At 42.7% G+C, this 22889-nt stretch overlaps 1 protein-coding gene across 2 annotated transcripts; it reads right to left on the bottom strand.

Annotated features, from left to right (window-relative positions):
* Positions 1-1530: 1530 nt before the first annotated feature.
* Cdk1 (cyclin dependent kinase 1) lies at positions 1531-15317 on the bottom strand. Of its 2 annotated transcripts, XM_027395074.2 has the most exons (8): positions 15172-15317; positions 12686-12748; positions 9164-9320; positions 7973-8096; positions 5946-6116; positions 4204-4367; positions 3974-4115; positions 1531-1907 (listed from the first exon to the last, which is right to left on the bottom strand). In XM_027395074.2, exons 2-8 carry the CDS (start codon positions 12720-12722, stop codon positions 1809-1811), a joined length of 894 nt encoding a protein of 297 aa, XP_027250875.1. In that variant the 5' UTR covers positions 12723-12748; positions 15172-15317; the 3' UTR covers positions 1531-1808. The 2 variants fall into 2 exon arrangements, with proteins under 2 accessions (XP_027250875.1, XP_027250876.1); XM_027395075.2 differs by lacking the exons at positions 12686-12748; positions 15172-15317 and adding an exon at positions 11757-11834.
* Positions 15318-22889: the final 7572 nt, after the last annotated feature.

Genomic DNA, 22889 nt, shown 5'->3' with positions numbered 1-22889 from the left:
GAGTTAACAAACAAACCATTACAAAACTGCTTTTGTTACCCAGTTACTTCCATAACAGACAACACGGCTGAGATCATTCCAGGAGGACTGTCTCCAGAAGACTATATTTTACTTACTTTTCTACACTCATCAGTAGGTACTACACATGAACACTTTAACGTCTGTAAGTCTTCTGAAAGGTAAATTAAGGACAATAGTACTTGAAGCTACAATAGAAGTAATGCTCTATAAGCAATCTTAAAAGAAGTTAAAGTATAATGTAACTTCAAGTGTGCTTCAAATTGGAAGTTTTTAAGTCATTTAAATTGTGTTGCACTGATCACAAGTCAGAAACTCAATTCCAATTAAGTTTAAGCATAAACAAACCTGGGGTGGGGGGTGGTGAGGAACACCAAATCTCCAACTCATGCCCCTAAGGAAGATATTAAAGTAAAACTTCAGGAATCAGGGCCTATGACCAACCCCCGCCCCAAGGCTCTCTTGTCATGTGCCCAGTTTACATCAGCAGCAGGGACACATCATCACCCCAGGTTTCTGCAACAAACAACATACACCAACCACTTGCTATACTCTGATCTGCCTAGGTTGGTCCTATGAGAAGAAAGAGAGTTAGAAACCTCTAGGCTGGCCTCCAGCACTAGAGTTCTCTAAACACATGAGGGAGGACTGAAGACTATTCTAGTGAACTTGTCCCCCCTCAACTGAGACCGAAGTCTCAACGAACAGAGCTTAATGCTATAGGAATGTTCCTGACTCCAGTGGAGGGGGGTTAGGGGGCTGAGCCAGAGCTATTGTAAACTGAGCTGGCTAAAGGAACCATCAGAGCTCAGTCTTTCCAACATCCTCCAAACACTTCAGCCTTTTATTCTGAAGAGCAGTAGTTCCAGACATTTGACTACTAGCAGACAGATCAGGCTGCTTCTAGGAATTACACTGAGCAACATAATTCCCAAAGTGAGTAGTTTCAGCTAAATATTTGGACAAGAACATTTTTAGACACTGCTAATAAACAACACTGTCAAAGGAGTTTAAGCAGTTTTCCAGTTAGACTTGGAAACCAAGGCAACCCCTCTAAGTTACATAGGAGTCCAACTGGACAAACAGCTTTCACAACAACCCTAAAAATAGCGAGTCTTCATAAATTTCTGAAACTGTCCTTCTACTCTGGACAGCCCTTGGTCTCTAGCTGTAAAACCTGGCCCACTGTGGTACATTTACATGTTGGTTTTATGTTACTAAAAGCCCTGTAGACCGCTCAGATCTTGGGCCTTATCCAATCTTAAACACAAGTAGAGAAAACACTCGGAAGGCAGACGGTAGTTTCCATACAGCCAGAAACTGACAAGAAAACTTAAGTACCCAGACGACGAAGGTACTCCAAAGCACCATGAAAGCTAAACTCAGATCCTAGATTACATGGTCCCAGCTGCAGGAATAGCTGCTGTGAGTCTGGAATGACTCAAGTCTCCACAGTTTCTTGCAGCAACACTTCTACTTTTGTTACAGTAACAAACAGTCACCACAGTGAGATCTACACATATACAGAAGTATTATATTTAAATTCATATGGAATAATATTTACATGTTAATTAAGTTATATGTATGAAATTAAGAAAAGTCCAGGTGATGGTTTACAAACAAACAGAAGAAAAATATACAAGATAGGAAAAGAGCCAACGGGAAATGCCACTATCTGGCCCTGCCACAGCAAGCAGGGACTCCACAGAAAAATATACAAGACAGGAGGAGAGCCAACAGTAAATGCCACTATCTGGCCCTGCCACAGCAAGCAGGGACTCCACAGAAAGCTACATCTTCTTAATCTGATTGTCCAAGTCATCAAAGTACGGGTGCTTCAGGGCCATTTTGCCAGAGATTCGTTTGGCAGGATCATAGACTAGCATTTTCTGGAGAGAAAAAAAAGAAGAAATAAACTTAGAAAATGAGCCCTTTAAAATCCCATAAGCTGTAGCTTCTTCCAGCAGTGAGCCATATTAGTAATTTCAGTGAGGGCCTGCTTAGGGGGATCTTAACTTCACCAGCTCACTACCAAGCCTGCCCTCTTACCCCTCCCCTCCAAGATGCTAAACTCAGACTTCTGTTATAACTTATAAGATTATTAACAGGTAGCCTCTGTTATAAATTATAAAATAAACACTCAGATGGCTTTAAAACCAAAGCATACATTTACAGACGTAAATACATTATCGTAATGTAAATACGTAAATACATTACAGACGTAAATACAAAGCATACATTACAGTTAATTATATCTACCTTGAGAATTACACGTCCGTTATTCACAACATTCCTGAAAAGGTGGTGATCAACTATTGTGTTTCATGATAGTGTCCAGACGACACTTGCCCAAACCAAAGGAAAACACCCACGATGTGTTTTTATAAACACAGCTACAATAGATGGATTATTTACAGTAAACCAATTTATAAACTCCAGAGAAAGTATTTGATTTTAGTTTGTTCACACATATTATCTTCAGAGAAAATTAAGTCAATAACATCCTACCCCAACCAATGTAGTGATTCAAGGATGGCCTGGAATCTCCTGATCCTCCTGCCTACACCTCCCAAATGCTGAGATTATAGGCAGGTGCCACACCAGGTTTGTATGGAGCTAGAGATCAAGCCCAAGGTTTTCCTGCATGCTGGGCATGACACTGGCGGGGCTATAGCCTCAGGCCCTACAGATACTTGCTAACTAGTTACCAATTAAACTCTTGTACTCATTCAGAATTGTATGAAGGCTTTGAGGACATGTCAGTTAATCCTCACAGCAAAAGGGAGAGAGATATGCTGTACTCCCCAGATGAAGACACCACATCTCTTCAGGACATTAAGAAAGTTGCCCACATCTGTAAATGTGGGGAGAAATAAACTGAAATCTGAAGCCAAGTCCACTCAATAATCTAGTGGTTTCCATCTGTGGGAAATCTTGCTTCTCAGGGGCCTGCCAAGGATACAGACATTGCTGACTGTAGCACATCAGTCTTCTGATAGTTTAGAGGACAATGACACTGCCACAATGTCCAGCAACTGACAGGGCCACAGCAAGAATTAGCTAGCTCAGGGTGTCAGCTCAACTGAGGAAATTGGTGTACAGAACTAACTTTTGTTAAGTGAAAGTTTTTATGTTCAAAGACTTGAGAGCTAAGGATATAGCCCAGCAGAGTTCATGGCCAACCCCCATGGAAACCCTACCTTCCATCCATGAACCCCCTCCTGCCTAAAACCATAAAACAAATAAACAAACAAGAGATAGGAACTTTAGACATGACCAGAAGATTGGGCCCAGGATATTAATATGCAAAATGTATAAAGGCTGGAGCTTGGACAAATCTGTGACACAATCTATAGATTGTAACAGCTGAAAGACGAAGTGGAACATGTATGTATTTGATTCCTTTTATAAATTAAAATTTAAATACCGCTCTACCTACAACAAATTCCCTAAAGTAGGTTTTAACAGTAATTCTGTTCTTTGCATTATTTTTTAAAGAAAATAACTAACTGGGTGCAGCAATGTAACGGAAAAAAACAAAAACTACATTAGTCTTTCCAAGCCTTTCTTAGGCCAGACCTGAGAAACGGTGTTTACGCTGTAAAAAGCCTGAATAACTCAAATTATCAAATCAAGCAGTTGTCAACAGAATGCAGAATGATAAACACACAAAACAGCCAGAAAGGAGTCATTCGGATTCAGCAACACACTCTCAACTAAAACAGTGTGTGAGTGTGAGCCCTGGCCCCTGATGCAGTGTATCCACAGCAACCTGCCGATCGAGAAGTGATAAAGTCTAATCCTGAAGGTTACTCAGGACCACCAGCACTTCCTATCTTAGAGGCACCTAACGCCACATCTGCCTCCAGGACTGAGTATGTTCAGTCACTCCTGTGTCACTCACTATGAACATGCAAGCACACTACACTCAAACCGTAAAGCACAGCTGGCTTACTGAGAGCAAATCCAAGCCGTTTTCATCCAGGTTCTTGACATGGGATGCGAGGCTCCCCGGCTTCCACTTGGGAAATGTGTTCTTGTAGTCCTGCAGAGACTCTACTTCTGGCCACACTTCGTTGTTAGGAGTCCCCAGAGCTCTGAAAGAAACAAAATGGGATCACATACACGGTGCTTTATTATTTAACCTTATAAGCTTTTAATAGCTTAGGTATAAAACACAATTACCTGAAAATCCTGAAGAGCTGGTCAATCTCTGAATCGCCATGGAAAAGCGGCTTCTTAGTTGCTAGTTCTGCAAATATGGTGCCTATACTCCAGATGTCAACAGGGGTGGAGTAACGAGCTGATCCCAGCAACACTTCTGGAGATCGGTACCATAGTGTCACTACCTGGTACAAGACAGAGCACAGCGTAAACATGCCACATACAGCTGCTTCACTGGCTTGTCTTTCAGAAAGTTTTGCAGGCCTCACTAGCAGCTTAAGTCAATATACAAATAAACTTCTTGCTTTTCAAATCATCGAAGTAGAAGGACCAAAGTAGCTAAAGCCTGGCTAGGCTTAATCGCACACACCTCTAATCGCCGCACTTTAGCACTCTGATGGCAGAGGCAGGCAGATCTCTGTGAGTTCAAGGCCAGCCTGATCTACAAAGTGAGTTCCAGGCTAGCCAGAGCTATATAGTGAGACCCTATAGTCTCGAAAACAAACAACAAAATAGTTAAAGCCTGATATATTTAAAAAAAAAAAATTACAGCAGAAAAAGTACTAATAAATAATGGTTTAGGAATTGTACTGTACAAAGTTCAGAGTTTTTTACATGTTGACACAGCAGCTAAAATTAACATGCATAAAACACACCACAAAAAAAAAAAAACAAATGATTTAGAACTAATCAACCATAGTAGTATATTCATCAAAATAGTGATGCTATGACTTCTAAGAACCACACTAATGGGGTTAATAGCAGTTATAGCCATCAAAGAAAATTCAAGTAACTGTGTCAAATAAAAAGGAATAAACGAGGTAGGGCTGAGAGGTCAGTCAGTGGAGAGCTTGCCTGTCAGGCATCATGTGTAGGATCTAATCCCCAGAACTGCATTCCCCAGGCACAGCAGTGCACACGAACGACCTCCGTACCCAAGAGGCAAAGGCGAGCATCAACAGCCATCCAGAGAATTTGAGGCCAGCCAGGGCTACAGAAAACCCTGCCTCAAAAAAAAACAAAAGAAACAAGGAGGGAAAGGGACAGGAGTCCACCTGACACGATGGACTCCAAGTTCACAACTCCCCAGATGTCAATGTTCTTGCACTTTACAAGTCACTGCCCTTTCACAAACACCAGAGGAACCCAGTCTAATGATGCAGACCACAATCCCAGCTGCAGGGAAATGAGGCAGCATTCACAAAGCCTATCTGGTCCACTGACTTCAAGGCCAGTCAGGGCAAATTAGTAAGACCTTTTCTCAAAATAAGAACACAGTTCAGGGGTAGAACACTTACCTGATATGTGTGAGGCCCTAGGTTCAAGACCCACTACATAGAAACATAAAATAACCTAATGAAATGCCAAGCATCAATAGAATACCAATTGATGACAGAGCCATGGGTACAGCTCAGTGATGTAAGGACTGGGGCTCAATCCCTAGCACTTCCTCCCTCAACTACAGTTACTAGCTCCTAAATGTATCAGAACAATATAGACATCAGACAGCAAAACCTGCCTTTTAGTTGATCTGAATGACCATAGCAGGGTCCCATCAGGAAGAACCACAGCTCTGAGAAAGATCGATAAAGAGAATTACAAAAGTTACAGTAAACCCCTTCTGCAAGGCCTCTTCAGGAATCTCCCTTGACAAAAGATGCCAAAAGTTCCAGCTCCACTTTCACAGGGAAAGAGTGACTGTAGAGACAAGAAGCAATGAACTGATAGTACCAGAGCAGAACTGTGGGCAGCAATCCAGTTACCTCATGTGTGTACACTCTTATCGGTATCCCAAAAGCTCTGGCAAGGCCAAAATCAGCCAGTTTGATTGTTCCTTTGTCATCGATCAATAGATTTTGAGGCTTCAAGTCTCTGTGAAGAACTCTTCGGGAGTGACAAAACACAATCCCCTGGAGGATTTGGTATAAGTAACTCTAGAAAAAAACAGCCAGAAACTTAATCATGCCACAAGACTCTGAAATGACCACTGTTTATGAAGAAATTATGATGCCGAGAAATAATTATATTATCAAAGGACCTTTCAGGCCCTTTAAACTAAAAAAACTTGTGGGCAGGAAACCTGATTACATATAGTATATGTATATGGAAGGATTTATCTATACCCACATGAGCATTTAAAATTTTGTCCCCTATCTTTAGGTCACAAGTTAGCTTCCTATGAAGAAGTTTCCTCAACACATTCATATCAAGCCCTTTTTCTTGAATAAAGTTGCTCTTTTTCATTTCTCTCACTTCCCACATGCACTTGCTCTTTGGAGACATCTGACTGACTTCAATTTGAAATGAGAAAAAATGTAAAACAGACAATACTGAAGTTGAATCATAACCTAATTCTCGTGTGTGTGTGTGTGTGTGTGTGTGTGTGTGTGTGTGTGTGTGTGTGTGTGTATGAAAACTCAAGTATGTGTGTTTGCACACACACATGCAGGTGCCAGGGCAGTGGTGGAAGTCAATGTCTTCCTCTATTGCTTCCACCTTAGCTTTTGAGGTAGCATCTCTCATTAAACCTGAGATGTTGGTCAAACTGGCTAGCCAGTAAATTCACACACACACACACCTTTCTCCTCTGCCCTCAGGTTCTGGGATTACAGAAGTACACAATACCACACCTGATTCATAGATGCTGGGAACCAGAACTCAAGTCCCCATGCTTACAGCATAAGTATTTTCCCTCCTGAAATGTCCCCCCCAAGCCTTACAATCTAGTTCTGAAAACAAAAGTAATCTTGGTGCTACAAAACAAACAAAAAGAAAAAACAAGAGCAAGGGGGAAAAGAGGACGGGCAGAAAAACGTTGACATTATTCTAATATATATGATCTAATACATTATACATTCAACAAGACACAAATCAAAGTCCGAAAGTCATTAAGAATATTGTGCTGGGTAGTTTTATGTCACAGGAGAAGAGGGAGCTTCAATTGAGAAAATCCCTCCATCAGATTAGGCTGTAGGCAAGCCTGTGGGGTATTTGCCTGATTAGTAATGGATGCTGGAGAGCCCAGACCATTGTAGTGTCATCTCTAGGTTAACATATATGGTTCTTGGTTCTATAAGAAAGCAGGCTGAGCAAGCCATGAGGAACAATCCAGTTAGCAGCACTCCTTCATGGTGTCTGCATCAGCTCCTGACCCAAGGTTCCCACCCTGTTTTAAGTTACTATTCTGACTTCCTTCATCGATGAACTGTTACATGGAACTGTGGGCAAAATAAACCCTTTCTTCTCCAAGTCATGGTGTTTCATCACAACAACAGTAACCCTAAGACATACATAACATAAACAATGGCAATCAAAATGGGGGGGAGGCAATAAAAGGAATTATCAACTGTATGTTACTAAAAAGACCTTTGAAATCATTGAAAAATTAAAATCTATCTAAAAATACAAAGATCAGTGAATATGTACAGGCTATGTATAAATCACATTAAATATCAAATAATAACTGTGTGATTTAACTGAAATACAATGTTTACATTAACCAAAATATATTTTTCACAGAATAAGTCCTCCCAAGTATCAGCCATAGTATATTCTGTCTCCAGCAACTTAATTTAACACATAGTCCACAGTGAGGCACTTACGTCCTCAGACACTACTTTTCACTTCCTAGAACGGTCTGGTATAAAGAGATGACCTCATCTGTGTGGGAAGAAAATAAAACCCTCTCTACTTCTATTTTCTTACATATTTTCCACCATTCACCCACAAAACAAGGATAAGCCATACACTCTGAGTGCATAAGTATTAATAAAAGTCTGCAGACTCTTACCTTAACGAGTGAAGAATCCATGAACTGACCAGGAGGGATAGAATCCAAGTACTTCTTGAGATCCATGGACAGGAACTCAAAAATTAGATACAACCTCGAGTCCTGCATGAGCACATCCTGAAGACTGAGGAGAAAACAATCCATGAGAGCCCAGCAATACCTCCACCTCGAGCTTCAGGATTTTAGTAGAAGCTTCTCAACAACTACCTTCACACTGAAGACTTGAGGAAGGCCTGCCTTTCAGGACAGTAATTTATGACTTCCTGTACAGCTTGTCTTTGTTCCTCTGTTCTTCTTTCATTGAAGTAAATTAATTATGGACATTAAAGTTGAACATAATCTTTACATTCAAAGGCTGCCTAAGCTAGAGTGAGTACAAGGCCAACCTGGGTAATTTTGAAAGATCCTGTCTCAAAATAAATTTAAAGAGTGCTGGGAGTGGTGGTTTAAGCTCATAGTGTGGGCACTTGGGAGGCTGTTACATAAAAGCAGTAAATTCCAGGCCAGTCTGAGTGAGCTAGAGTCAAGTCTTGCCTCAAAACTTCAAAACCCAAAAATTAAGACAGTCTGGGATACAGCTCAGTGGTAGAACATTTTCTTAGCATGCCCAAAGCCCTGGGTTCAGTACCAAGTACCACTAGAAATTCTAATGAGCCACTAGACAACATCCTCAAAGACCCAGCCCAAAGGAGTCAATAAAAAATTAAAGCATTTTCCCCATTCCAACCTAGCTACTTTCCTAAAGGGCCTTTGGGGACCTGGGCTCTGAAAATCAGAGCTGGCAAAGCTCCTCATGGAAGGGCTTCTTTCTTCCCACAGCTACCATGCCTGTTCCTCCAGCCAACATTAATTCTCAGCACCATGTCTGGAATTCTTTGAACAGGCTATTCTCTTTTATCTCCTCCTAGCATTACAATCAACAAAAATAAATGTGACTCTATCCCACTGCACCCAGAAACTAAACAAACATAAAAATATCCACATTAAGCCGGGTGGTGGTGGTGCACGCCTTTAATCCCAGAACTCGGGAGGCAGAGACACTCGGATCTCTGTGAGTTCAGACTAGTCTGGTCTACAAGAGCTAGTTCCAGGACAGCCTCCAAAGCTACAGAGAAACCCTGTCTCAAAAAAAAAAAAAAAAAAAAAAAAATCCACAATGGGGAGAATTGTTTCAATTCAGACATAGCCCACCTGACTATATTTGGATGGCGAAGTTCTTTTAATAGGGAAATTTCCCGGATGGCGGTACTGGGCACTCCTTCTTCCTCACTTTCAAGTCTGATTTTCTTCATGGCCACTATCTGGCCAGTAGTCCTATGTCTACCCTTATACACCACACCATAAGTACCTGAAATGAAGCAAAGAGATTTTTTTTAAGTGAATCCTTAAGGTGTCACATGATAGATGTGCCTGCTGTGGCCAGACAGGAGGTAAACTCACATACACTTAAACTCTCGCTACTTCCAAAAAGAAATTGAAGGTAACTACAACCTAACATACACATGGTTTAGGACTAAAATTCATGAAGTCACCCAAGTCTCCCACAGTTAAGCTTCCTTCATGAGGCAGCATACAAGTTGAAATTCACCTGTCAAATATCCTGCATGCAATTAAAACACTACGTAAACTGAAGCTGGGAAAACAGTACCAAGAGGAGGCACTGGAACACATTCAGGATGACTTATGCTTTCCACACTTTAACACATCTCAAAATGTAGTCAACAGTCCTCAGCCAGCAGAGTAGAGACAAATACCACACCACACATTTTTACTAAACCCAATAAAGCTGCTATTGCTACAGGAGGAAGCCTCCCTCCCGTTGGGAATGATGAAAACACTAACATGAGTATCACATGAACAGCAATGGCAGTAAGAAAAGACACAGTGGGGGTGGCAGGCACAGCAAGATGGACTAGTCACCTGTGCTGCATACACTTCCCCAGATGTTACAGGCGTCTTTTAAACTCAGGGTCCAGTTTAGAGAGGTACTAAACTCCCTAGCTATATATAAACTTTGTTAAACAGCTTTTCGTGGCATCAGTATGACTTCAGAAATGACAAGAACACCAGGTCTGGTGACACATAGCTGTGATCATAGCTATTTGAAAGGCTAAGGCAGGAAAATTCCAGGTCAGAGGCAAGCCTGGACAATTTGGTGAGACCTGTCCCAAAAGACAAAAGATCCCAGCATGGTGTGCATGTCTGTAATCCTGTCACCTGGGAAGCTGAGGCAAGGTTAGATGCTGTCTAAAAAACCCAAAGGATTAGAGCAGCAATAGCTTTTATTGGCTCTAACAATCTGTCCCAGTGATCAACTGTTTAGAATATTAAGCAGTTTGCTCAGCAGCAAGTTGACATCCACATAAGCTTTGTTCTAGCATTTTTTTAAAATTAGAGGAGCTTGTTTTCCTAAACAATCCAGTCATTTTAATGATATTATTTCAAATAAAATCCTTACTATTTTGACCAAATGCTAGGTGACTTTGAATAATGAAAATATCCCAGGTAAAAAGGCCTACATTCTGTCTGTGAAGACATAGGAAATCCGTACACTCACAGGTTCCTTAAGGGTGTATATCTGCCTTGTATGAAGCACACAGCAGCTAAGCCATTAGCAAGAGGACACTGTCTGAACAGTCTGAATTAGCAAGGTATATAACAATCCAATAAAAAATGATTAATTCTGAATTCCTACAGCGTTTTCTGTTTCCTCCCAGTGGACTACTTCATTCCTTGGTAAAGTGCAGAACTAACTCATGATGATTAGCAGCCAATACTCAGTAAACATTGACTTAGACAACACAGAACCATTCTGAGTGTCTCAACTCCTGGCTCTTCTCAATGAACGTCTGAATAGGGCTAAACAAAGCACAACCCCTTTACTTGTTAATCACTGAACACTATTCATGAAATAAACAGTGGATACTCAGAAATTCATGTTTTAGATAAAGTACTTTAAATCATTAAATAATTTGGTGGGGTATCAAACAAGGCTGGAGAGATGTCAAATTATTTCAACAAGTCAGTTTTTCAGCACAGAATACACAGAACCCAAGACAGCAGGCACAGTGGAGCAGACAAGCCTCTAGGCCAGAGAAGAGTTCAGGAAAGCAGGTGAAAGTGCTCCATCAAGTACCTGAGCAGCTCCTGTGAGAGACATCTGGACCCTAGCCTTCGTGGAGCCTAAACCTGGAGCAACTAAAAGGAATACAAAGACTGATGCAAAGGAAATGGTCAAATCCCTTCAACTTGAACAGCAGTTCTTGATATGTGGGGTCCAGACTCTTTGGGAGTTGAATAGCCCTTTCATAGGGGTCACCTAAGACTATCAGAAAACAAGTATTTTTATATCACAGTTCATAACAGTAGCAAAATTACAAGTAGCAACAAAAAAAAATTTATGCTGGGGAGGGGGGGTCACCACAACATGAGGAACTGTACTAAAGGGTCCCAACATTAGGAAGGCTGAGAGCCACCGATCTAGACAGAACAAGCTGAAAAGAGAAGCCAGCACTGGATGGTTTTAGAAAGCCCTATCTGAAGGATTAAAGAAATGCAACTGGAGAGGTGGGTGGCAGCAGGTGAGGCTGGTGAGGGGGAGATTACCATGTAAGAAGACAGCTGTGGAGGTGATGATCCCATTGATACAGAAAACCCCAGACTCCCACTTGAACACTACCTGGGCCATTCGTGGCTTACTAAATTCCCTGCCTTGGTTTTAATCCCCTGTGTAAGTGGGGCCTCTGAACACAGATGAAAATGAAAAGTCCTCAACAGAACCCACATAGAAACAAGCTCCACCGTTTGCTCCTTGAGAGCTAAGAATGACGTCTTGACTCCTAGGTAGAAATATGGAAATTCTGTTGCAGGAAGAGAAAAAAAAGAAGAAATAGGAAAGGGTTATTTTCATTCCTCATTTATGCCACATGGGCCTAAGCATTGTTCAAAATACTACAGAAAGGAATTGAACAACACATAAAAGCCACTATGTTTAAGTCATTCTTGCCTGTAGTAACCCCATAGAAAATCATTCATCTTAGCTTGTCAATTACTGCATCCAGCTTACATAATAGAATCTAGTATTTAGAATTAATTGAATAAGACTAAAATGTAATGTGAATTACTTTAATTCTACCTCCCTAACTGACACCCCCAAACACACATACAAGCTATCAGTAGTGTTTCTGAAACACACACATCTGGTGTGTTCAGGACCAGAAGTGAGATGAGCTCAGAAGTTTGTGAGGCCCTATGGTTATCAGCAAAGAATCAGGGATAATTTAAATTCTCTTGAACAAGAGTTACAAGTGAACCACTGTTCCTGTGATAAACCCAGGCAAAAGCAACCTACGGAAGGGTTTATTTGGACTAAGAATCTGGGTCATAGTGCAGCAGGAGCACAAGGCAGCTGAGGGTGAGACTTACTATGGCTGGGATCCCTCTCTCCACTTACAGTCCAGGATCTCAGCCAGGGAATTGTGCCCACAATGAGAGAAGGGTCCTGCCTACTTCAATTAATATACTCAAGATAATGCCCTACAGGAGTGCTGGGGTGATTCCAAACTCTGTCAAAGTGACCACTAACACCAACTATAACAGTACGCTAATGCACATAAGTACAAATACATCAAGGATCACACTCAATAAACGTTTTTGTGTTACGCAGTAACATTGTTGAATTATTTTTAAAAACTTTATACTAAAACTACTCACCTTCTCCAATTTTCTCTATTTTGATATAGTCTTCCATAGTTACTCAACAGGTTACGACAGACCCTAAAACAAAGGGAAACAGTGGTGTGATTACATGCTACTAATTCATCGGTAAGATATGGGAAAAAGAGTGTCTTCCACAGTCCCTTCCAAATAGCCCATAAATAAGTTCTTATTTCAAACGGTATTACCACGGTTTAACTACTCTTGCAGCAGCTTTCTGAGCCTTCTCAGCTCCCAAACATTGCATTTGCATATTCTATACAGCATAGTACTTAGTTTCTTCGAATTTCACAAATAAAGCACACCTCATTAGGGAAGGCCTGTCATCCCAGCTACTGAGGAGGCTGATACAGAGAGATTAAAAGTTCAAGGCTAGAACAACTTAGAGACACTATGTCTCAAAATAAAAAATGCATAAGGTTTTGGGTTTGATTCCTAGGACTGAAAGTTAAAAAAAAAAAAAAAGAATATAGCAATTTTAATGCCAGTACATGCTCATTCTCCCCAACCATTTCAAGACACATTGCTACTGTACTAAATTTGTACTGTTTTAATTTTCTGAAAATCTTAAGAATTTATGAGAAGGAAGTCACACATGATGTAATCCTAGCACAAGGGAAGATGAATCAGAAGACCAAGTTCAAGGCCACCCTGTGGCCTAGTTAACTGCAACACTGTCTCAAAAGCAAATGAAGGAAGTGCCACCTTAAAGTACAACTATTAGAAATAACATTTATTATAAAAACATTTATTTTAAAAGCATCCAATTCACTTGAGCAGCAGGAATGTTCAGCCACTCAAGTGAATGCCTTCAAAAAAGCAGCCACAGACATTTCCACTCAAGACACTTAAAGGGAAATGCCAATAAGTATGGTAGAGCAGTGTTAAGTTACTGGGTCGACTAGCTTTATGTCAACATGACACCAGCTAAAGTCAACTGGGAAGAGGAAACCTCAATTTAAAAAATGCTTCTATAAGATGGGGGCTGCAGGCAAGATTATAGAACATTTTCTAAATGACTGACTGATGGGGAAGGCCCAAACCATTGTGGATGGTGCCATCCCTGGGCATCCCAAGGTCCTAGATTCTATAAGAAAGCAGGCTGAGCAAGCCACGAGAAAATAGCTTGCCATTAGCACTCGTCCATGGTCTCTACATCAGTCCCGGCCTCCAGGTTCCTGCCCTATTTGAATTCCTGTCCTGACTTCGAGGGACGAGGAGCTGTCATGGGGAAAGCAAAGCCAAGTAAACCCTCTCTTCCCCAAGTTGCTTTGGTCATGTCAATGGTGTTTCATCACGGCAATAACTATAAGACCGTGCCATTTGCATAAAATTCTAATCACACTTGCAAAGTGTCATGAACTAAAGAAAAAAATCCTTGCCTCACACAGAATGGTGGGGGAAAAAAGCTAAGCACCTTTTGCCGTGCACGCCCTTTGCCACGGATTAGATCTCTACCAAGATCACGGAATAGCTGACATTTCTTGACAGATTCCTTTCCAAAGTAAAATGAACCCCCCCCCCCCCGTGAAGTGTGGTGACACAGCCTGGAATCCCAGCTCTCACGACTACACACACAGTCAGTGGCTCCATTTTTATGAAATTACAATGGACATCAAGAAAAACCCTTCTTCTCCAATAGGCATACGTAATGTAACCATAATGCATTAAAACTTTTCAGCCCCCTTTGTACACACAGCTAAGAGCTAAGGCGTCTTCAAAGACAGGCCCATTCCCCTCCAACATTTTCCAGTCTCCTGGGGCTGGTGCTATTGATGGCCCAGAGCGTCTGTCCCTCCAGCCCAGATCTCCCAAGTTTTGGGGGATGGTGATGCGCACGCCAGAAACTTCAGTAGTAGCTTTTTTTTTTAAGACGACAGATGTTAAATCATCAGTGTTTCTACCTCTTAGCCTTTCTTAGCCTGGATACTGTCTGCGGCTGTCTCCAAGCACAGACAACTGAAAATAAGGAACGATCCTACGTTCTTCTTGGCTCCGGACCTTCACACTCGTGCTTTTTAAAACGACCACGGATCGGTTTCTCCCGCAGCACCCACTGAGGAGGGCCTCCGGGGGCAGCTGGCGCGGCGCAGCCTAGCTCTTGCACACGCAAGCCCACAGGGCCTAGGACACAGCCAGGCACCCCGCCCACACCCGGGGCTCCAGGGAGGCCCTGCGGGGCTGCAGGAACCCGGGACTCGGCTGAGGCCCTGCACGTCGCAGGGACTCCGAGCTCAGGGGAGGCGCTGCCCCTCCACGAAGGACCCCGGGCTCAGGTGAGGCCCTGCCCGTCCCCACGGGGCCCCCGGGCTCAGGTGAGGCCCTACCCGTCCACGGGAGACCATGCCCTCACGTGGAGGCCCTACCCGTCCACAAGGGGAGCCTGGGTTCACACGGATGCCCTGCCCGTCCACAGAAGGGACCCCGGGCTCGCGTGGAGGCCCCGCAGGCCCTGCCCGCACCCGGCCCGCCTCACGCCATACCTCTCTCGTTCCCGCGGCGGACACAGCGCAGTTCCGGACTGCGCGGAGGCAGCGACTCCCGGAGCTCAGAGGCCGAGTGCCAGCAGTTTCAAACTCACCGCGATAAAGCGCCCGGGATCCACCAATCAGGTTACCCGTAGACGTTCAAAGGAGCCAATCATAGCCCAGATACGGTGGGGCGGGGCTTCCTGGCAGCCCAGAGCGCGAAAGGGAGCGGAAACCGCGGCTGGAGGAAAAGCAGGAGGGCGGGCGCCAACTGACTGAGCTTCCTGACTCTGAGTGTCGTCCTCCTGTTTCTAGATAGTCTGATGATCTAATTCTCTCTCTCTCTCTCTCTCTCTCTCTCTCTCTCTCTTTCTCTCTCTCTCTCTCTCTTCTCTCTCTCTCTCTCTCTCTCTCTCTCTCTCTCTCTCTCTGACAATCTGCTGCTTAAGTCTGCTTTGTTATGTCAGCTCAGAAGTCAATTTTTATGTACCTTTGTGTTTTGCTTTTAAAGTATAACTGTTTGAGAAACATTTTCTTAAAAACTATATGAAAGAAATAGTCCCTATATAAAATAGAACTTGCCAGGCATGGTGGCACACACCTTTAACCCCAGCACTTGGGAGGCAGAGGCAGGTGGATCTCTAAACTCAAGGCCAGCCTGGTCTACAGAGTGAGTTCCTGGACATCCAGGACTACACAGAGAAACAAAAACAAAAAACAAATGAAAAACAAAAACACAAACAAAAGAATGGGGTCTTCTGGGCTGAGATGTAGTTTGGTGGTGGGATGCTTGCTTATCATGCACAAGGCCTTGTGTTCTAGTCCTGCATCCCACTCCCTCCAAAAGCAGAGCTCAGATAAACACATGTGCATGGGAAGAAGCCTCTGAAAAGAGAGACTGTGAACTCTGTGAATTCAAGGCCAGCCTGGTTTACAGAGCCAAGGTAGCCAGAGCTACACAGAGAAACTACGTTTAAAATAGATAAATAGATAGATGATAGCTAGATTAGGAACTTGAAATATAATTATTTACCTGTAGCATATACATACCTCCCAACTATTTAAATCATCTCCAGTTTGCTTATGATACATAACACAATGCAAATACCATGAAAACGGTTGTGCTCAATTGCTTAGGGAAGGATGACAGGAAAAATGACTTCCAATAATTTGGATCTGTGGCTGTTTGCCACCAGATGCTTTCAGTGATTTTATTTTGTTTTGGTTTTGTGGATGATCGTTATTTGTTTGTTTGAGACATCATTTTATATAGCAGTTACCATGTAGGCCCAAACTGGCTTGGTATTCACAGTAATCCCCTGTCTCAATTTCCCAAGTGTTAGGATCGTAGGCAAGTGCCATTAAGCACTTGATTCTAGATTTTGGACCCCAAGAATATGAGGAAGCTGATGCCACAGAATTGGCATACTGTTGTAGTTAGTTTATGTTTAGTTTGATGGTTTCGTTTGTTTATTTGTCAAACTGATACAAGTTAAGTTCCTCCCTGAAGGGAGAACCGCAATTGAGAAAATGCCTCCATCAGATTAGCCTGTAGGCAAGGATGCACTGGGTCTCAGGGCAAACCAGGACTCATAGCATCTTGTGGTACTAAGCTGTGGTGCTAGGGGGCAAAGTTTACTAAATGCATATTTTTTTTTTTTACTTAAAATATTTTAAATTTGTGATCAGTGTTGTCTTAGAGTTCCTATTGTTGTGATGAAAACAACGTGACCAAACAACTTGGGGAAGGAAAGTCTTTATTCCACTTATACTTCCATAGCACTGTCCATCATGGAAGGAAGTCAGGACAGGAACTCAAGCAGGTCAGGAATCTGAAGGCAGGAGCTGATGCAGAGGCCATGAAGGAGTGCTGCTTTACTGGCCTGCTCATCATGGCTTGCTCAGCCGCTTTCTCATAGAAAGCACCAGCCCAGGGATGACACTACCCACCATGGGCTGGGCCCTCCTCCATCTATCACTAATTAAGAAAATGCCTTGAAGCTGGATCTTATGGAAGCATTTTCTCAATTGAGTCTCCTTCCTTTCACATGATTCTAGCTTGTGTCAAGCTGACATTAAACTAGCCAGGACAGGGGTATTGGCATGGAATTCTGTTAAAAGTTGACATACATCTGTATATGATAAACAATGTTGTATAGATAATGAGATGCTCAATTACCAGGATCTCACTCTGGATCCCTCTCAGCTCTGGTCCTTTGTGATATCTGTTAAAAGAATTCAGATGAGATGTTTAGTGATGAGAAAATGGGGTTTGCTGTAGATGAAGAGAGACACCATCAAGGGATGAAAGTAGGCAATGGCCAAGAGGACCACTGTGGAGGAAAACACCCTCACAGGGTGAGAGTGGATGGTGAACAGTATACTGAGCTAGCCTACATTTTCAGTTGGATTTGTGTTTTGTAATGTACCTAGAACAGATGGCCTTTCTGGGAGGCATTCTCTTGAGCAGGTGATTGACAGGCCCCTTTGGATTAATTTATGGAAGGGTGCAATGGCATTTCTTTGTTCTTTATCAGAATGCCTCTGGCTAGATAGAAGTCTTCTGAACTTGTGGGTGGTTTAGAATCTCTTGCCTCCACTCTGGGCCAGAGGCACACTCAGAGCCTATTCTTTTGATTATTAATCAAGATCCTGAGGTTTCAGTTTCTGCTTTTATGCATTACTGAGTGCAAGGAGGGGAGGTCCATCATGATGACCATCAGGCCTGCTCCTAAGTCACTAGCTACCTACAACACCCAGAATTCCCACGTTGGAGCTTAACCCGTGCAGTGACTGCATTAAGATGTTGTTTTTGTTGTTGTTGTTTGTTTTTTCAAAGGTGATTAAGGCACAGGAATGGGATTGATGCTCTAATAAAAGACTTCAGAGAAGTCCCAGTTCTCTTCCTTTTGTTGTGGAACACACTATGCAGATGAGGTTGGCCTCGAGCTCAGATATCTGCCCATCTCTGCCTACTGAGACCAAAGACATTCACTGCCACACCCAGCACTTGGCTGTGCTTTAATTCTTCTTTAAAACTTAATCTTCAACCAGGTGATGGTGGCCCATGCCTTTGATCCCAGCACTTAGGAGGCAGAGGCAGGTGGATCTCTGTGAGTGTGAGACCAGCCTGGTCTACAAGGGCTAGTTCCAGGACAGCCTCCAAAGCCACAGAGAAACCCTGTCTCGAAAAACCAAAAAAAAAAATGAAACAAAACAAAACAAATAAACAAAAAAACTTAATCTTCATCTTATTTTAAGTTCTTACCTGTCTGACAATCTCTTTAATCTTTGTTCTTGTGACACAGTCTTGCAATGTTTTCTGTGTAGAGGTAAAAGGTAATTTAGTTGTTCTTGTAGAATTGATCTGTTTTTATGATTGGCCATTTCAGAAAAAAACTATTTTGACTTCCTATGTCATGTACACTTTTAGAATTTCTGTCTAATTTAAGAAAATATGAAGTTTCTTTTGTCTATAGATGTTTCTGCTATAGTCCTCTCTGCCTGACAAACTCAGAAATAAAGGTGTGGGAGATAAACCAAACTGTCAACTTGATGAGGCCTGGAACCACCTGGGAGACTGGCTTTTAAACATGAATTCAGGAGATTATCTTGAATAAATACACTGAGGTGGGAAGATTGGCCCACTGTGGGGGGCACTATTCCCTAGGCTGTGATCCCCAACAGTATTGTTGTGCTTTGAATAAGAATGGTCCCATAGGCTTATGTATTTGAATGTTTAGTCATTAGGGTATGGAAGGAACTCCTTGAAAGGATTAGAAGGATTAGGAGGTTTAGCCTTGTTGGACAACTTGTGGTGATGGACCTTGAGGTTTCAAAGCCCATAGTAGGACTAGTCTCTGCTGCCAGCAGATCAGGATGAAGACCTCCCAGCTACTTCTCCAGCTCCATGTTTATCTGTGTGCCACCATACTCCCTGCAGTGATGATCATGAACTAAACCTCTGATACTCTAAGCAAGTTCCAATTAAATGCTTTCTTCTAAAATTGTCATGGCCATGGTGCCTCTTCACAGCAATAGAACACTGACTAAGACAAGTATAAAAAGAAGAAAGTGAGCGGAGCACAGACATCCATTGGTCTCTCCTTCTTCATCTTTTTGTTGTTATTGTTTGTTTTGCTTTGCTTTGTTTTGTTTTTTAGACAGAGTCTCATTGTGTAGCTCTGGATGTTCTGGAACTCCAGCTATAGACCAGACTGGCCTTGAATTCAGAGATCCACCTGTCTCTGTGTCTGGAGTGCTGGGATTAAAGGCATGGACCACCACTACCTGGCCAGGTCTCTGTTTCTTGACTGTGGATGCCATGTGGCCAATTGCCTCAAGCTCCTGCTGTGGCTGTTTCCCCACCACAACGGACAGACAGTACCCTCAAACTGTGAGCCCTCAAACTGTGAGCCAAGATAAAAACCCTTTCTTCCTTATGTTGCTTTTGTCAAGGTACATTATTACCTTGACAATCCCACTGATCAAGAATAAGACCACTACCACAGTTTAAAGTCAAATTTGAAGCAAGTTTTAATTAAAGAGTGGCCAAGTGGATGAACTCTGGCCAGGTTCATACTCAGATTCCTGGGAAATGGCCCAGAATCACAGTTTATAGCATTTTAAGAAGGAAGACCCATAATTCATTTCATTTCTCATCAGGTCCAATCAGGGCAAGCCTACATCCTGACATACCTCCATTCTGTGAACCTCCTGCCCACATGTGATCAAGCACAGCCAGTGCAGATAGGTCAAACTAACTTGTTTAGGGGAGTGAAAACAAGTGGCTAGTTATCTCCCATAAACAATAGCCTCCAGCATTCCAGGAATGATCTGTCCTTGAGCAAGGCAGATTATAGGCATTTTTGTTTCATGGATCTCTTGGGCATAGGAATTAAAACTTAAGATGTGCTGGGCTTTGGTGGCACACCCCTTTAATGCCAGCACTCGAGAGGCAGAGGCAGGAGGATCTCTGTGAGTTCAAGACCAGCCTGGTCTACAAGAGCTAGTTCCAGGACAGCCTCCAAAGCCACAGAGAAACCCTGTCTTGAAAAAAAAAATAACAACAAAAAATTAAGATGTAACTTTGGCTCTCATAAGAGTAATAGGAAAAATAACTAAGAAAGAATGTAAATTCTAATTTGTATCATTTTAAATATTCCAGATTCCCCCCAAATGGTCATGCTTTTACAATATATCTTAATTTTTATTCACAAATACATTTATTTCTTATATTCTTTATTTTTTAATTTATTTTATATACCAACCACAGTTTCCCCTACATCTCCTCCTCCCGTTACCCCCACCTTCCTCCCAACCCACCCATCATCCACTTCTTTAATATCTTAATGTTTTGTTTTGTTTTTTGATACATTAGAAGTTCAGTTGAGACACAGTGCTGTGGTTGAGATCTGTAGAATCTCCCAAAGGTTGGGCGGAGGGGGGGGGGTGGGGGGTTATAGATTTGTTTACCCATAGTGGTGCTATTGGGAGACAGAGGGCTCTGTAAGAGTCTGGACTTAGTGAGAAGACCCCCAGTTATTGAGAGAAGGCTCTAGAAAGCAATGGAGGGACCCAATCTCTTCCTCACCACACATAGTCCAGCATGACACCATGTTGCCTTGCCAGCCCCCCAAATGATGGGACCAACCAAATTCAAGCCCTAAAACTGTGGTCCAATTGAAAACTTTCCTTTCCATAAAGTGATTTTCTCAAATATTTTGTCACAGTGGCAGAACGCCAGCATTAATGCAACTAATAATTAAGTAACTATGAAATAGTCCATTTCTAATGTAATAATTCAATAGTAATTAAAGTAATGGTGCAGTTCAAAATCCCTTCTGTGTATAATCTTATGTATCTGAAAACGGGAAAAACCAACCTCTCTGCTACCCATTTCCGGTTCAGCTACTGCCTTTGACCACAGACCTTTATCCCTAGATGCCAGGAAATATCAGCTTGGGGATACTGCTCCTTGGAAGCCATGCCTAAAAGATGATGATGGGAGCTACGGTTTGGATCTGAAATGTCCCCAAAAGCTCCTGCTTGAAGGCTTGGCCCTTAGCTGGTGGTCCTTAGTAGGTGGAGTGTAGCCAGAGGAAGTGTGCGTCATCAGGAGTGGGTTGCTGTGGGGAATATCTTCCCTGGTTCATTTGGGTCATTCTCCTTGCTTCCTGGTCCATCAAAGTGTGCACAATACCAGTGTCCTGCTCCCGCCACTATGGATGGAGCTGTTCTTGCTACCAGGTCTTGTCCACCATGATGGACTGTGACCACAGAAGCCAAGAGCCAGCATAAACCTTTCCTTACTAAATCCATTGGTAAGAACTTGGAAAAACAAGCATACATTGCTAACCCAAACGGAAAGAATAAATCTGGAATATTTAAAATGATACAAATTAGAATTTACATTCTTTTTTAGTCCTCTCTGGCTACTCTGAGACTCAGCCTGAGTGGTTTGTGAGCAGTCTAAATTTGTTTCTCATCATTGTGAAGGCTTGGAAATCCAAGGTCTAGGCAGGAACAGAATCAGTGTGTGCTCAGAGTCACTAATGCCCCTATGGACCCCACCCTCAAGATAATCTGAAGTACATCCCAAATGCTCTATCTTCAAATATATTAATCTAAGCCTTTTAGAATACCTCTCTCTCTCTCTCTCTCTCTCTCTCTCTCTCTCTCTCTCTCTCTCTCTGTGTGTGTGTGTGTGTGTGGTTTGAATCTCATGTATTTGATCAGTTGGTCCCCTGTAAATTGGCACTGTTTGGGAGGTCATGGAATCTTTAGGAGTCCGAACCTTGCAGGGTGAAGAATATCACTGGGATGGGCTCCAAGCTTCCCCCACCTCATGTTACTTGTCTCTTAAGATGTGATCTGTCAGCTCCTCCTGCCATGCTGGGCTTTCCTCTCACGGGGTCCTCTATCTCTCTGGAACAGTGAGCCAAAATAAACTTTCCTCCCTATGCTGCAGATCTTCCCTCAGCTAAGGACTCAATATGAAGGCTCATTTTTCTAATGGCCTCCAGCAAATGAAGTTTTTATTTAGAGAAGAAGCTGCCATTGGCATGATACAGGCCTAAGATTTCAGCTTGGGAAATATCTGGTTCATTTGAAATGTTCGCTGTTATAGACAAGTCTCAACGAGTGGGACATCAGCCTCTTACTGACTGATTCAATGATGGAGAACACAATGTCTCCTTTCCTCAAAAAGGAGACAGGCTCCAGGGGTGATGGTGGTGGCACACGTCTTTAATTCCAGCACTCAGGAGGCAGAGGCAGGTGGATCTCTTGAGTTCAAGGCCAGCCTGATCTACAAAGTTCCAGGACAACCAAGGCTACACAAAGAAATCCTGTCTCAGAAACAAAAGGGGGATTGGGGGTGGGGTGGCAATTCAGACCCTTGCAGCACTGAGGGGCTCCTTTTGGATACCTTTTGCACAAGGCATATGGAATGCACTGGTTTCACACCAGGGATGTGCTACCAACAAACATACACACAGCACTCTGCAGTCTTGAAAAGACAGAAAGTGAATTCCTGCCTGTTCCACTCCTCAAATACAGAGCATCTTCTGTTTGTCTGGTATGACTGGAGCACCGAAGACAGACACAAGGAGAAGACACACAGCTCTGCAGGACTGTGCCTCTGTGCTCATTTTAAAGCTGGTGCTTTTAGCCTGGGGCTGGGAGGACACAGATAGAAGAGACTGCACATCCAGGAGGGACAAAGAGAAAGT

Source organism: Cricetulus griseus (assembly GCF_003668045.3).
Source record: "Cricetulus griseus strain 17A/GY chromosome 1 unlocalized genomic scaffold, alternate assembly CriGri-PICRH-1.0 chr1_0, whole genome shotgun sequence".
Taxonomy (NCBI): Eukaryota; Metazoa; Chordata; class Mammalia; order Rodentia; family Cricetidae; genus Cricetulus; species Cricetulus griseus.
The sequence above is the reverse complement of the archived record's forward strand: the minus strand, read 5'-3'. Positions and strand labels throughout refer to the sequence as shown.